Genomic DNA, 16,732 nt, shown 5'->3' with positions numbered 1-16,732 from the left:
TCTTGGATCTCTGAGATTACCATATGAACAAGACCTGCTACAGCAGGGGCCAGCAAACATTTTCTGTAAATGGACGGGTAGTAAGTATTTTATTTAGGCTTTCTGTGCCACATGGCTCCTTTTGCAACTAGTCAACTCTGCCATTGTCGTGTGAAAGCAGCCACAGCCCACACATAAACAAATGAGTGTGGCTGTGTTACAATAAAATCTTATGAACAAAAATAAGAGGTATGCTGTAGTTTGCCAACCCCTATATTAGAGGATTAAAAACCACATAGAGCACAGTTGAGCTCCTAGACATATGAGAAAGCTCAGCCAAGATCAGCAAAGCTAACATACAGCTTACTAGAGATACAAGGAGCCCATGGGAGACCATAAGAACCAGCCAGTTGATCCCAGCCTAAATTGCCTACCTGCAAAATTGTGGTTATTGTGTTAAGCCACTGAATTTGGGGGTGCATTATTATGTTAGCAATACCTAACTGATTCATTCACTTATATACATTGATGTATGAGTTGGAAAAATTGAGCTCTCGGCTTCCTAGATTGGGTTGCAATGTCCAACTTTGCAACCCAAACCAGATGTATCTTTTCCCCCTCTTTTCCTAAGATAGTTACACAAAGAAATCCATTTAAAGAGCCCCAGATAATCTGCCTAAGTTTGGTGACTATTCTGACAAGCGGAGCTTTTTAAATAATAGTTAAAGTAGATTTTCCGAAATCCAATAAAAATGCTTAAATTTTCTGTTCCGGCTAGGCCGAGACAAATTGTAGGATATGGGGTTTGGGAGAGGTGGAACAGGAGTCCTACTATCTTGTTAATATTTCTATGTGTCTCTTATGTCAAATACATAGCCTGAAGCTTACTAAAATGTGGGATCCCAAGATATAGTTAGCTCAGAGCACTCTGTCATGGTTGAATATCCTTTCATGGTGCTACATTTTTGTTTCTCTATTATAGGAGTAGTAGTATATCATTTATCATTTACCTTATAGAAATTTTGTTACAATGGAAGTATGGCTGGAAATTTGGAATGTCTTGGACTAAATAGTGCTGTGTAAGTATGAAAGGCCAGTCTCAGTTCACAGGATAGTATTTGCCAGTGACATTAGATTATGTTGCATCAGCCTTTGATTTCTTGGAACATTTAAAGAAATGTCATCTTTTTTAGTCTTGGGACACAGAGACTAAAGTACATTTTAAGTACATTTACAGTTGTGTTTCAAATATGTCTTCAGAGATACCATAGCCTTTCTTGTATGCTCTCACTGACTCTTAACAGCCATTGTAGAACAAGACTTATATTTTGATAGTCTCTGTTATATTACTTGACAATAGCCCCCAAACCCTTAGGAATGTATGACAGAATGGAATGACTTCATAAGATATTACCTGTCGGTTTTATATGAGTGTAGAGAGGCAGAAAAAGATACTAGGTTCATAGACTCGTTGTATGATAAGCTATTTTAGTGTATTACAACAACAATGTGCTGAAGAAAAGTCTGAGTTTTTGAAAAGCACAAGAATGTGCTCAAATGTTGTTTAAAATTATCATGACTTTTTAAAAACCTTTGAATGAAGAAAATATCTGGAAAATGATCATCTTACTCCAGTACTCTTTTGGTAAGAAGTGCCATACAGGCACATCTTTATAATATGCTTGTTATAAATCATTTGGAACATTTAAATATTTTGATCTGGCACTTTAGTGTTCTTTCAGTGCAGTGTTAGAATCATTCAATGTAGTAAGAAATACATAAGCATTTTTTAAAAAAAGTCTATTTATTTTTTATGATTTCATCTTAAATATTATGTCATTTTGGAAGTATTCCTTGATCTCCTAAATTGAGTTGTGTCCCCTTATTGTGCAAATCTGTACTTTCCTATAATCATCCTCATCATATTTTATTGTAGATCCTGTATAATTTCCTTCTGGTTTGTTTTCTAGCCTATAATATTCACCACTTTATTTCCAGACCCTATCTCCAGGCCTGGAACATAGTTGGTGATCAAGTTATTTGTGGAACAAACACATTAAAGATGCTTTTGCTTTTAGCCATTGACTAATCTTAGAATTCTCTTAATAAACTATTTATTCCAGGAAAGGATTTGAGGTGGCCCTGGAAACTCAACAGCACTGCATAATTGTTAGGTGCTCTTTCATCTGTCTCCACCATCCTGTCCTCTTTTTCTTTTCTTCCTTCTTCTTCAAGAGCAGGCATATAAAGTGAAAAGAATTAGCTTCACTTTTCCTATGTGGCCTTTAACAAGTTACTTAATTCTTTCTCAGTTTGTCTTCTGATACATAAAATTAGAATAGTGGTACTTATATCACAAAGTCTTGGGAGGACTAAATAGAATAGTGTGTATAAGGATCCTTTCCATGACAGGTACTAAATAAGTGTTACATCTCTTACTCTGGGCTGAGAAAAAAAAAATGGACTTAAAAAAAGAAATCATATCCTGGACTCATCATTATGTAATGGCTCATTGCCCAGAAAACTAGAGATGGCAGTTGCTAGGGTTCAGGACTTTTGCTGTGTGCTTAAACCAGCCTGCCAGACAATCTGCTCTGCTCTTATGGTAGGGAATCTCATAAAACAATCATCCATTCACCCACAACCTCACTAGCAAAGAGCAATTCTACTTTACAGGCTAGAAATCCACTAAACACTTGGGCTGAAAATGTTAGAGCATGGTGATGAGCATAGGTCTGGGGTTGAACTGCAGGGGTTCAGCTATGGTAGGTAAACTCCTTTAAACCTTAATTTTTTCATTGATAAAATGAGTCTGAGGATAGCACTACCTCATTTGGCTATTGTGAGGATTAAGTGAGTTATGTATGTGTTTAGTACAACACTTGGCACATAGCAAAGGATCAGTAAAGATTAGCATTTCAAAAACCAAGTGTAATACAAATTTATTCTTTGCTTTCTGTCATAGAATTTATTTTTCCAAGTTCTCATGCATTCACTAATGGAAAAGGAAAAATACCTCTCTACTCAATAAATTCTAAAACTGGTTTTGGGCATCAGGATAGATCATTTAACACATAGTAGGATGGAATTATGAGCACTAGAGCACTAGTTATGAAATAACAGTGAAAAATGATATTGGTCATTCTGAATATAGGAGGTTTTACAGGAATTTATAGTAATGCACTTACTACCATTAATAAAAAAATACAACTTTTAATGACAAATATTGTTACTTCTGAAAAAACAAACCAATTCAAATCTTTACTATATGTCTATTCCCAAAGAGCATAATTGTTATACCTCTATATATAGCTGGAAATAGGGAATATCCTTTCCTACTTTTAAACAATATTGAGAGCTGAACGACCTTCTTCAGTCTTATTTGTTTAAAGTACTTCTATGCACTACTTAACTAGTAATGTTACGTGTGTTGATCTTTTAAAATTGGCCTTGGCTTTGGCCGCTCAGGGACCTGCCATTGGAATAGCTGCCTCCTTTCACAAACAATCCTTAGACAATTTTTCCTCCTCACAGCTAGAGAGAGAAAATAATCTCACATTAGAAAATTATTTAAGAATAGGCAATTATCTCTCACAACATTGGATAAGTTATATTTGTTTTTCCTCTATGCAAACCTATGAGAAGTATAACAGATGCATGATCACAAGGTTAACAATTCCTGTGCCTCTGGGACTGCACAAATCCGCTATTCTTAGTATGTATATGTGCTCAACACCCCTCTCCTCTCACTTTCCCATGAAAGTCTACCATTTTAAAATGTTGGAGTCTTGATGAATTAACACAGACTACATCCCTGTCTCTGGAGGGATAAAACTAATAGACATGCAGTGACAAATCTAGCTTATCGGGGGAAAGTATTCATAACTATAGGATTCTAACAGTAGCAGCCATGATTAAACTTTTCTGAGACTCCCACAAAGCTTCCTCTGAAGAATCCCTTTGGATTATGAGTTTGGACAGATGGGCAGGAGCCTTACACATAGGTGGATCTCATCTTCATTTCAGTGCTTGTGCACAATTCAGAGATGAAAGGTTATTTACTATCTTGGTTTCATATAAATGTGTGACCAATCATCTGACATCTATAAAGTATATAATACATCTAAGGTATTAAAAAATGATTTTTCTCCTAGTTACCCAAGATTTTAAAATCCAAATTTTGACTAAATGTAAATATAAACATCCAACTTCCTGAAACAATGTACTATGCATGTTTGCCTCAACATAAATAATAAAGCTTGATATATACTTCTTTTAATTATTTGCTAACTTCTTTTTGTTGCATCTTAATGTACTTTTTAGGATCCCTTTGTCCATTTTTCTTCTGTTTCCAAAAGCCGCTGCCACTCTGGATGGACATCTTGTCCCTAGGGATACAAATGTTCCCTTTTGCATCAATTTATTATTTGAAAAATTATTTCTGAGCATTTTCAATGTTCCTGGCCCTAGGCTAAATGCTGAAAATATAATAATGAACAGAACCAGGTTTCAGCTCAGGTATATCCAGTGTACAACATAGCAGGATTTACAAAATGTGTTTATGATACAACTTAAATGTTGCCCTCCTCTGCCGGTCATATTCCTTCAATTATTCAATAACTCATTGATTCATACATGTATAAAATTTTCATTTTGCACCTATTACATGCCAGGTACTTTTGCAAAAACTGTGAAGTAAGTATTAGGTTTACACAAATCACAATGTAGAAACAACACTACTGAATCCTATAAAATGAAATATGACTACTTAGTTTTTCAATTTTTCATTGAGATAACTAATTTTTGAAGAAATTGTTTTTAAAGAATATATTTCTAACATTTTTACCCGATAAAAATACTCACAGATTTAGTATTCCCTTCAATAATTTCTTCTTCCAGTGGTTCAAGTTTGAGATCCTTCAATAAGAGGAAGAAATGGCAGAAAAGAAAAAAATTATATCATTTTAAAAAATGCCATATATTCAAATCATAGTTCTCTCATGGCTAACATTGAACCAAAAGAACCTCATTGTCTTAAAGATGAAATAATACTGATTTTTTACAACTCAGCTGTTCCAGTAAAGACTCTTTGTACTCATTTATCAATTGTAAGAAGCTGTTTTAGACATGTTCAAAGTATTGCTTTAAATTTACTTCTTGGATGCCATTAGAGAGCAAAGTGGATGAGAGGGGTACATTAAAACAGAGAGGGAAAGGGTAGGAAGGTAAACGAAAGAAAAGGAAACAGTTAGAATGACTAAGCCTAACAGTCTGCTTTATTTTGCTATGAATGAGTATTGCCACATTTCTACATTTCTTGGGACATCATTATAAACATTAGTCTATTGTTACAATACATTTATACCCCAGTGTTAATTTTTCTTTATTAAATAGGAAGTGAATTAAAGAGTAAATGAAAATACAATTGATATTTGCTAAAAGTGAAGAACTCCTATAAAGACCTTGAAGTCTTAAAAAAAGGTTTTTTTTATTTCCATAGGTTTTTGGGGAACAGGTGGTATTTGCTTGTACAGGTAAGTTCTTGAGTGGTGATTTGTGAGATTTTGGTGCACCCATCACCTGAACAGTATACACTGAACCTGATTTGTAGTCTTTTATCCCTCATCTCCCTACCACCCTTTTCTCCTGAGTCCCCAAAGTCTACTGTGTCATTCTTATGCCTTTGCATCCTCATAGCTTAGCTCCCACTTATGAGTGAGAATATAGAATGTTTGGTTGGTTGTCCATTCCTGAGTTACTTCACTTGAAATAATAGTCTCCAATCCCATCCAGGTTGCTACAAATGCCATTAATTCATTCCTTTTTTATGGCTGAGTAGTATTCCATCGTACATACGCACCATAATTTCTTTATCGACTCATTGATTGATGGGCATTTGGGTTGGTTCCACATTTTTGCAACTGAAAATTGTGCTGCTATAAACATGTGTGTGCAAGTATCTTTTTTGTATAATGACTTCTTTTCCTCTGGGTAGATACCCAGTAGTGGAATTGCTGGATCAAATGGTAGTTCTACTTCTAGTTCTTTAAGGAATCTCCACACTATTTTCCATAGTGATTGTACTTGTTTACATTCCCACCAGCAGTGTAGAAGTGTTCCCTGTTCACCACATCCATGCCAACATCTATTATGTTTTAATTTTTTGATTATGGCCTTTCTTGCAGGAGTAAGGTAGTATCACATTGTGGTTTTGATTTACATTTCCCTGATCATTGGTGATGTTGGGCATTTTTTCATATGTTTGTTGGCCCTTTATATGTCTTCTTTTGAGAATTAAGACCTTAATGTCTTCTGTGATGACCAACGAATAATGCTAATGTCCTAATGTCCCCAGTGAAACCTAGTGCTTCATCTCTGAGAACTTCATTCTATGAATGGCTATCCTAGCACTGTTTCCAATGAGGATTATGTAGAATAACTCCTTCAAATAGATAAGAAGTAAATTGAAAACTGTAGAAATCCAGACTATCTGAAATAACATATGCCTGTTAATAATAGAGCTATGTTGCTCTAGATGTGCTGTTCTTTTGTGGTGGAACTTTCGGCAAGGTATTTAACTTCTGTGGGGTTCACTTTTCCTGCTTTGCTGTAAATTCTCTATCCCTAAATCTTTACATAGCTGGCTTCTTCTTGTCTTTCACATCTCAACTCGAATATCACCTTATTAGAGAGACCTTCCAGACCACTCATTTGGAGTTTTCAACTCCCTATCTGTATTATATTGCTCTACTTTTTCTTTATAGCACTTTCCATTATCTGATATTATCTTGTTTCATGGATTTGTTGTTTTTTTTTTATCTGTCTCTTCAAAGACCAAGGATATTCTTTTCATCACTGCTGTATTTCCACTGCTGGAATAGTACCTGACACACAGTAGGTACTCAATAAATGTTGAATAAATGAATGGCTGAATGAATGCTCTGTCTAAATCATAGCTTTTCCATGAAGGCAAAATTATATGTAATGTATATAGATGTGAATTGAAAACTAAAAAGTACTCCACAGATAGAAACTGTAACCTAGTAATCTCCTTGACCACTATTTCCCTGACACTAACTAAGGTACAATTTTCAGTTCTACCTCTCCTGATCTAAGGTATGAAAAACTTAAAACAAGCTGTATGAGTGTGACATCCTGAATTACATCCTTTCAAATGAGAATGTCCTGTGATCTGATGATACACTAAGGACTAATGAAGAATGAAGAGCTTTTATTGTTGTCCTTGTTGTTATTTTGTTTAACATTAAAGGTGGGGTTTTTTTTGTTTGTTTTTTATTTTTGTTTATTTTATTTTATTTTATTTTTTTGAGATGGAGTTTTACTCTTTCGCTCAGGCTGGAGTGAAGTGGCATGATCTCAGCTCACTGCCACCTCCGCCTCCGGGGTTCAAGCGATTCTCCTGCCTCAGCCTCCCAAGTAGCTGGGATTACAGGTGCACACCACCACGCCTGGCTAATTTTTGTATTTTTAGTAGAAATGGGGTTTTGCCATGTTGGCCAGGCTGTTCTCGAACTCCTGACCTCAGGTGATCCACTTGCCTCGGCCTCCCAAAGTGCTGGGATTACAGGTATGAGCCACTGCACCCAGCCACTAAAGGTGTTTTCTACAGGGATCAAGCAAAACACAAGACATAACCTCAGTATATCCCTATAAATTCTCATGGAGGCTGAAATGGATACAAGGAATACCTGAAGAAACCTATTTATAGAAATTGCTAAGTGTTATATTCCCCTACATGCATAGAATAGGGCTTGGTTTCAGTGCAGGAAGAATTTATCATAAATACTTAATGCAGAGAAAAGATAACATATGTTCCACTGCAGGTACACTTCCTTTTAATGGGAAGATCAAAACTAGTGTTAACAACTACAGGAGACAAGGTACTCAGCAGTGAAATGACGTACTCAGCCACTGTTTGGCAATTGGGTAGTTTTTCTCTAAAAACCTAATCAGCACAGTACAGAATAAGTTGTAGAAGAAAACAACTTGCACTGCTTCTCCATTCATTAAGACAGCTCACACTGAGCTCCACACAGCTGGAGCCCCATGCTGAAAACCATCACATTGTACTTTTAGCAAACCTCTTAGATACTGTCCTCAAAATGAAACCCTTTTATAGGAAGGGAGGGAGAAAAAAAGTCTAGAAAAAAAAGAAATATGACAATACTTTGATTTAAAGTTAGAAAAAAAGGCATGAAATAAGTTTGAGCCATTCCTTTAAAAGTAACTATAAAAATTTCAGATACCAAATAAAGACAGTTTTGTCCAAAATTTCAAAACCACTTTTAAAAGAGGTATTTGTATTCTTTAAATGAATCTGGACTTATTTAGCAACTGAATCCTTACGTTTTAACAAGCTTTAGTTTGCAAATAGAGGTCCTGGATTTGATCTTCCAATATTGGAAAACCAATTTCCATAGCCACTATTTTTCCTACAAATCTTTTTAGTTTCAGCTCACATATCAATAAAATAAGAAAGGAGGAAAGTTGATTTGCAGCAAGCTAGTAGTTTAGGTATTTGCTCCAGTAAAGTGTTCAATATAAATTTAACAAATAAAGGCACCATGGCAGAGGGACAAGAACTCTACAAGGTTGTTTCCTCTTAACTTGGCTCTTGCACAGAATCTCCTTTTCGGAGACCTTACCCATCCTCAGGACATGAGGGTTCATCTTGTGGAGATAAGTCTAAAGATCTTAACCTGTTGGCCTGACTTCTGTCCTACTAACATTTAACTAGGCATTTCTGCCTAAGTGTCCCATTGTACCTTGAAATTCACACATCAAAAACACTAGTTCACCTTCTCACCTTACCTCACAAATTCTCTCTCATGTGTTTCTTCCTTTTCTGTTAATGGTGTAATTAATTGTTTCAGAAACACAGCCTCCAATCCTCAGGTTCTTATTTGAGCTCCCCCTGCCCTTAACCCATTCAATAGTGCTGTTAATTTCACTTCAAGTGTTTCAAATCCGCCATTTTCTTCTCACTCATTAGCTTAATATAGGCCCATCTCGTATCATACCTGACTTCACTGGGTTCAGTTTCACAAACCTGCTCTTCAATGCCATTTTCTGAGCTGGCTCTAGTGTCTCTGAGCCTCATTTTTCTTGTTTTAACCCATTTTGCATTTGTTTTAATTCACTTTGCATCTTGCTGCCCAATTTCCTATCTAAAGGATTTTTTTTGGCTTGTCACTTAGCTGTTAAAAAATAATAAATGCCTTCTGTTGTTTCCAAGTCCAAATTCCTTAGACTATTATTTGAGGCTATCCATAATCTGGCCCTCTTCTGTCCATACAACCTTATTTGTTTCTACTTCCCTACATGTAAGACTCTTAACCAGGCCAATCTACTGAACCTCGCAGATGCCATCACCTTGTTCATGCCATCACCTTACCTGAATGCCCTTTCCAGCTACCCTCTACTGAAATTTTACTTCTCCATAGCAAATATTAGTTTCCTTGTTAGTTTGTTAGCTGATCAGTGTTTATTCCAACTTTAATGACAATACATTTTCTTTTCATTGAATTATCTCTTCTTCTTTCTGTACTGTGCTCTAGGATTGTTATCAAGACTTTTCCCCCTCCCCTATCCAGGAGGCCAGCAATGCAACCCTACCATGACCAACCAGACTCTTCCTTCTGGGAAGCAGAATTTTGAACAGAAGGCCAGCAGACTGGAAATAGTAGGAACTCATTTATTCCAGTGGAGGTAACTTCAGAGATTGTTGAGTATTTCTTGCTATTTAGATCTCTAGGGTTATCTTGTCTTCTGACTTTTCCAAATTCAGACCTCTGGACTATCTGTTGATTCTGTGAGTACTTCCATCTTCTTCCAGAAAACTCTCTTTTTTATTAGAGAAATGATTTCTATTGTTTGCAATAAAATTTTTAATTAAGTCACCATTTTTAAGGCCCCAATTGAACTCTTCCTGCCACACAAAGTCCTTCCTGAGCACCCCAGGTCACAGTGATCAACCCATCAGGTGAGCATGGATAGATTTTAACATCTGATCCATTCCTTTAACATGTCTCGGGCAGTCATTAAAATACTTACTGACCATGAACTATGAATCCCATTCTGTGCCACCGTATAATTTTAAAAAGTCTGTTATCTCTCTTGCTCTGTCTTTTTAGTAGAATAGCTTAGTTTTATACGTAGACAATTGTTTTCTTCAAAGTCAGTGAGAAACATAAATGTTTCTCCCTTGGTGCCTGACATGCGCAGAAAACACATTTTTTTCTTACTAATTGACAAAAGTTGTCTCTCCTATCAAAGATGTTTAAGGAGAATATCACTACAATAACAGGACTACGTGGTACTAAATCAATAAAAATACAATAACTAAGAACATAAAATATAGTTCTAAAGAACTCTTCATCACTTTCTAACTTGCTTGCTTAGATAGTTTTAATAACAAAACCATCGGTTAATGTGCTAATTTCCAGAAGTTGAGTGTGGAATCTCATCTTTTAGTAGATAGCACTGCCATTTTCCTGAATTAATTTGAAACATTCCCAAGACTTCAACTTATCTCTTGATAAGTTGTTATCCCTTCAACATCTTATCCCTAAGAGCTGTCATTAGCATCATTCAAGCACACTGTCACCTAGTTCATTTGAAAATGTAAGAGCCAGGCAGTGCAGTAGATTTATTTAACTCTCAACTCCACATCCTATTTTAAATATAATTGGGAGTGGGAGGTAGGGGGAGAATTAATGTAAGCTTCTGTATTTAACAATAACAACAAAAACCTCAAATAACTACCAAGCAGCCATTCATAGAATCATTGGGATCCTGGCTGTTATTCTATCTATGGGCAGTCATGGATATAAAGCAATGAGGAATACTGGGTAAGAATATCTTGAAGAGTGGAAGAGAGAATAAAGAAAAGAAAGCACCTACCTTCTTTTCCAGTCTATCAATTAATTTCTGGAGTCTATTTATCTGGGTCATCCACTGGTTGTCTTCTTCTAATAAGCCTGGGGCCAGGGGGAATCATGAGGGCAATATGTTAAACTTTAGACAGAGAAGAAATGCTTGGTTATATCAGAGCTTTCCTTCAACCCTGAAGGAAAGATGCAGTGTCACTGACTGGTCATTTTTTTAAATGTATTCACGAGTGCTTTCTAAGGTATTGATTTCCATAGATCCATGCATCCCGGGGGTTCACTTCCACAGGCCTGTTTTTTATGTAATTGCCTATTTGGCCTTTGATATTCAAAGAAAAGATCCTGCTGAGCCATTTATAAAACCCCATGATGTAGTTGGTTTTCTTTTGCAAACAGGAAAGCATCAATCAACAATTCTAAACTTACTTGTAGGGCAGTGGCAAGAGCCAGTGAAATCATACCCCTGACCATAGCAAGGTGTAAATTGCTACGATCAAAAAAAAGCATAAGGGCAAGATAGTTGGTGTCTCCTTTCCCAGGATCTAACTTGAGTATATATACATGGACTATAATCATGACATAGTGGTTAAGAGTACAGACTGGAGCCTGTTGATCTATATTCATATATATGATATATACATACATATGTATTTGTTGGTATGTAGTGTGTGTGTGTGTGTGTGTGTGTGTGTGTGTGTATCTAGCACCAAGTTAAACATTGTAGAAGTTCTGCTACTATTATTGTTTTTATTAACGTTATTATGCAAAGAGAAGAGTTATGATCTGAGCCCGTGCACAAACATCCTGGCATATTTGTATATACTGATTGTAGCTTAATAAAAATGTTTTCATAGGCATTTGCTGAAGTAGTATTGTTTAATATTTCTTGAAATCAGAATGTGATTGAATTCAAGACTATAAAGCCTTGTGTTAGCTTTGAATGCAATAAAGACAAGACCTAAATTATAAAGGGAGAGTGATGTCATCAGAATTTAGTTCTCCACCTGCCTTCTTGGAGGAAGCACCTTTCAAAGCCTCAAATTATGATGTAAAAATGAGCATTGGCACTGCCACAAAGAAGTGGCTACAAAAAAAAAAAAAAGAGAAAGAGAGAGAAAAGAAAAGGGCTGATTGGAGAAAATATTATAAATATACTAATAAAATTTATGTTTTTTTAAATTCTAATACAATATTTCTAATCTAGGTTGTTCCCAAAATAATTTAAGGTGGCTGTCACATCAAAGACCCAGGGAAAGATATTTTGGACTATTTTCTAAATGGTTAAAATGCAAAGAACAATCTATATGTTACCTCAGGAGCTTAGCATTGTCATTTTCTAGTTGCATGTGGTAGATCGTATTATTTTTCCCAATTCTTCACTTTTTTCCTACTATAGAAGTATCTGTATATACCCTTGCACCACAACTTTGCAGTATCTCCTATTATAGTGAATGAAGCACATTTCCCTTCCCATTGTTACCGTGCTTGACATGTGATTTGTTTGGCCAATGGAGAGGTACCAGACAAGATGCACACAGTACATAAAACAATGGTTTTTAATATGCGTGTATAATTTTGGGCTGGCTGCATGTGCTTCTGACACCCACTAGGAGAAGAAAATTCTCCAGTTGTTGCTTATTCCAGAAGGAGGCTACATGAGGAGTGGGGTCGAACTCAGCCTACATACAGCCTGGAACCACATTCAACTGAAATTGCCCAAATCACCAACCATAGACTCATGAGAGAGAAAAACAAGTATCTATAGGTGTAACCATCAAGATTTTAAGGTTGCTTCACAATAAAAATGGACTAATATTCCATATGACCTTGGACAAATCACTTAACTTCCCAGGCTTGTTTCCTTACCTGTGAAATGGAGAAATAGGGAAATTAACATCTATTTTATCAGGTGTCAAGATAAAATAAGGCTTTATTCATGAAAATACTCTGAAATCTTTCAAGTACAGTTGGTGAAAATATAGAATATAGCTTATACCTTGATTTTCTGAATATTAGATATTTAAAGACTCATTTTGTTAAAATGACATGTTCAAGTGACATATGTGCATGTATATATGCATGCTTTATAAAAATTACTCCAATATTTAGCAACATGAGTTTGCATATTTCAAATTGATTTTAAAATGGTGACACAGTTAAAATTTAATAACCTAACAATTATGAGTATGGTTTGGCCCAGTAAATCTTACATCACATTACAAACTTCAAAAACACTAGCTATGACTAATCCTATCATGAAAACAAGGATCCTTTCCTCAAATGAACTTAGGATAGGCTTAGGGAGGCTTGGAGATCTAGAGCATATTAGGGTAGAGTCCCTTTATTTCAAGATGATGGGGAGTCCTTATAGACATCAAGCCTTTTAGATGTTAGCTGATGGAGCTACTGCCTTCCCTATTCACCATCTCTCTGTGTGCTTTCCAGGCACAACTGCTAGGATTTTGACCATGCTGATTTTAGGCTCACCAGTTCTTCATACCCTACACTCTTCACTGCTTCTGTCTCAAACTTACTTGGTATAAGGAAAGTTTTCCATTACTATTGTCTTATCTGTTGTTTGTTAAAATAATCAATTGGAAAACGCAAGATAAATAGACTTTGACAAAGAAAAACAAATGAAGGGTATGTTACCTGGACCGCTGACATTAAACTGAGGGCTGTTTGGGGAGAAGCTGTTGTGTCTCTGGACTCGGCGGCTTGATCGTTTTCCAGGCCATTGAATCGACAGAACTTCTGGCTTGGCTGGCCCTTGCCTTGATCGACAGAGAACATTTAACCTTAATGTTAGTGCTTCAGTCTCTTCCTTCAGGGAAGAGATCTTCATGCGTCAGTCATAAAGGTTTTATAGCGCAGCAAAATGAAAACTTATGAGAATGACTGCTTGTAAATGCTCTAGAAACCCAACGTAATTTGGTACTATAGTATGTGAACCTAAGAAAGAGAATTCTGAGCTTTCTTTATTCTTAAAATTCTGAGTAAAAATTGTAATTCAAGGTAGGCTTTTTTCCTTTGTTGGTCAACTTTCAGTGGAAAAACATGTGTATGCAGCTATTGTATTTTGTTTAATTTGAAAACACTTATGGATTTTTTCTGTAATTCAGTTTTTAATTTTTTGGATCAAAGCTATACATCCATATATTTTTAGGAGTCAAATGATTCTATAAATCTTATTTCAAGAAACAGGAGCTCCCTGCTTTCACCCCCATATCATATTCCCACTCCTCTTTCAAAAAGGCAACACTTTCTAGCAGGTGTTTGCTTTCATATCAGTATATGTTATGATATGAAAGTTGTATATGTTAAAATATATATTATATACAGTATATGTTATATACTATATACAGTATATGTTATATACTATATACAGTATATGTTATATACTATATACAGTATATGTTATATACTATATACAGTATATGTTATATACTGATATGAAAGTAAACACCTTCTAAATTATCAGTATATAACATGCTTAAATTGCTATGTCTTTAATTTTTAGTTTTAGGCTTTATCTATTAACTTCACAATATGAAAACTCAGGCCAATGATATACAAATGGAAATGCTGTAAGGAATTTCCAGGAAGGCTGCTTAAAAGTACAGATTCAGCTAGAAGGGAGCCCTTTTGTCTTTTCTTAATCTTCTTTCCTGGTTGGAACGTGAACATGGTAGCTGGATCTCCAACAAACATCTTGGTCTATGAGGCAAACTTGGCAATAGTTTATTATATTAATATGCACTTAATATATGAAAAAGAAAGAGTGTCTATGATAAATCTGTAAGGACATAATACTTAAGCTGCCTCCAACAAGATTTCTTTATAGGAGATATAATCCCTTGTGTGTAAGATATAACCTTCTGTGTTTAAGACAAATCTAAGATTAATGTACTCATCCAAAAATCTTCATTATCTATCAGCTAGGGAAGATTTCTTTAGCCTTTCTCCTGTGTTGGATGACCTCTGATCCCCCTTTTACTAGATTTCATTTTTTTCTTACCTGACTCCTTTGTTTTGGTGGAAAATATCCCCTAATTGCTTCATAAGAAAAGGTGCATAATGAAAGGTAAAATTCTTGAAACATTGCATGAATAAACATCTTCCTTACTTTATTGATGGTTTTATGGAATACAGATTTCTAGATTGCCAACTGTTTTGAAAAATTTGCTCCATTGTGTTCTATCTCCCAGAGTCACTAGTGAAAAATCTAGTGTTTTCTTGATTATTTGCATATGGCCTGGTTTTTCTCTCTGGGAGTTTTTAGACACTTGTCTTTGTTTCCAGTATTGTGAAACTTCATAATGGTGTGTTTTGTGTTGGACTTTTATTAGCATTATAATGAGCTTTTGATCTGTTCTATCAAACTGGACACATATATTCCAATTCTGACTATTTTTCTTAAATTCTTCCTTTGATAATTTTTCTGCTTTGTTCTCTTTCTGGAATTGCTATTTTACAAACAGTAGACCTCTTGGACTGAGCCTCTAGTTTCCTTATTTCTTATATTTCACCTCTTTGTGGAGATTTCCTCACACGTTTATATTTCAACCTTCCTCAGAGAATGTAATTTTTGCAATCATAATTTCCAAGACCTCTTTTGTGTGCTTTGAATATTATTGTTAAAGCATTCTATCCTTAATTCATAAATGCAATATCTTTTATTTAGTTTTTGAAGGTATTGAAAACTTTCTTTTGAAATTTTTTGTCTGCTCTCTGGATTATCTGTTTCTTCCAAGTTTCTTTTCTTGTGTTTGACTTGTCCTTTTGGTTGACCCCATACATTTTAGAAGGAGGAACTACGAGTCTGACTGGAACCTCTTTGTTTGTGGCAGGGATTGCCAACTTGCAGTCTTCACTGTACAGTGGCCTGGCTGGGCCTATTCTTCAGGGAACCCTGACCATTGGCATTGTTAAGTCTTTTCTCTGGGATTAATCAGATCCCTCAAAGAAGCATGCCCCAACTGGAGGGTCTGAGCCCTGTTGTTAGTACTCTGGGAGTACAATATATGAAGGAGATTTTACATCTCACTCTTCAATATGGTGACTTTCAGTTAGTGTCTCCTTTGTTAGTATTGTGCCCTATCAGCTGTGCCAGGTATACATATGCTCACCTTCTCCAGACAGCTTATGTCTGGGGTTCTTCAAGGATCGGGAAGGAGCAGTCACTATATAGCACTGGGTGGAGCTTCCAACAATATATCAGCCCTACGTTCATCCTCATTTTCAGTTCCACATGGTACAGCCAAGTCTTTAGCTTTTCTGAGGTTCTGTGATATCAAATATATTGTATCTTGGCTTCTTACATTGCCTGCTTCAGTTTCAGCTTTCTCAGAGCTTCTAAATCAATTTCCACTAGATTCACCTTCTCTCCACCTTCCAAGTTTCTGTCCCTTTGGCTCTTCTTCTATTCTTATTTTTGCAGGTTAATGCCTCCTTTTATCCAGGTGCTTTTAATGTCATGTTTTGAAGGGTTTAGAGAGAGAGCAAAAGAAATCATACGTTTAATCTTCAATCTTTAACTAAATCTCCCTATGAATTTTTCTATGGTATAAAAAAATCCAAGTTTTTGGCCAGGCATGGTGGCTCACGCCTGTAATCCCAGCACTTTGGGAGGCTGAGGCAGGCGGATCACCTGAGGTCAGGAGTTCGAGACCAGCTTGGCCAACATGGTGAAACCCCATCTCTACTAAAAATACAAAAATTAGCCGGGCACGGTGGCAGGCACCTGTAATCCCAGCTACTTGGGAGGCTGAGGCAGGCAGAACTGCTTGAACCTGGGAGGCGGAGGTTGCAGTGAGCAGAGATTGTGCCCCTGTACTCCATCA

General features: G+C 36.0%; 1 protein-coding gene across 1 annotated transcript in view; it reads right to left on the bottom strand.

Moving 5' to 3' along the window:
• The window catches only part of NECAB1 (N-terminal EF-hand calcium binding protein 1), a 172,330-nt gene that overhangs the window by 19,328 nt on the left and 136,270 nt on the right, over nucleotides 1–16,732 (bottom strand). Inside the window, exons 7-9 of the mRNA XM_055286727.2 lie at nucleotides 13,542–13,663; nucleotides 10,903–10,979; nucleotides 4,843–4,896 (exon numbers count right to left, since the gene is read on the bottom strand). Coding sequence (XP_055142702.2) covers nucleotides 4,843–4,896; nucleotides 10,903–10,979; nucleotides 13,542–13,663 — 253 coding nt within the window. The remainder of the gene's footprint in view (nucleotides 1–4,842; nucleotides 4,897–10,902; nucleotides 10,980–13,541; nucleotides 13,664–16,732) is intronic.

Source organism: Symphalangus syndactylus, chromosome 7 (genome assembly GCF_028878055.3).
Source record: "Symphalangus syndactylus isolate Jambi chromosome 7, NHGRI_mSymSyn1-v2.1_pri, whole genome shotgun sequence".
In the NCBI taxonomy this organism is placed as follows: Eukaryota; Metazoa; Chordata; class Mammalia; order Primates; family Hylobatidae; genus Symphalangus; species Symphalangus syndactylus.
This window is presented reverse-complemented; position numbering and strand designations above follow the sequence as displayed.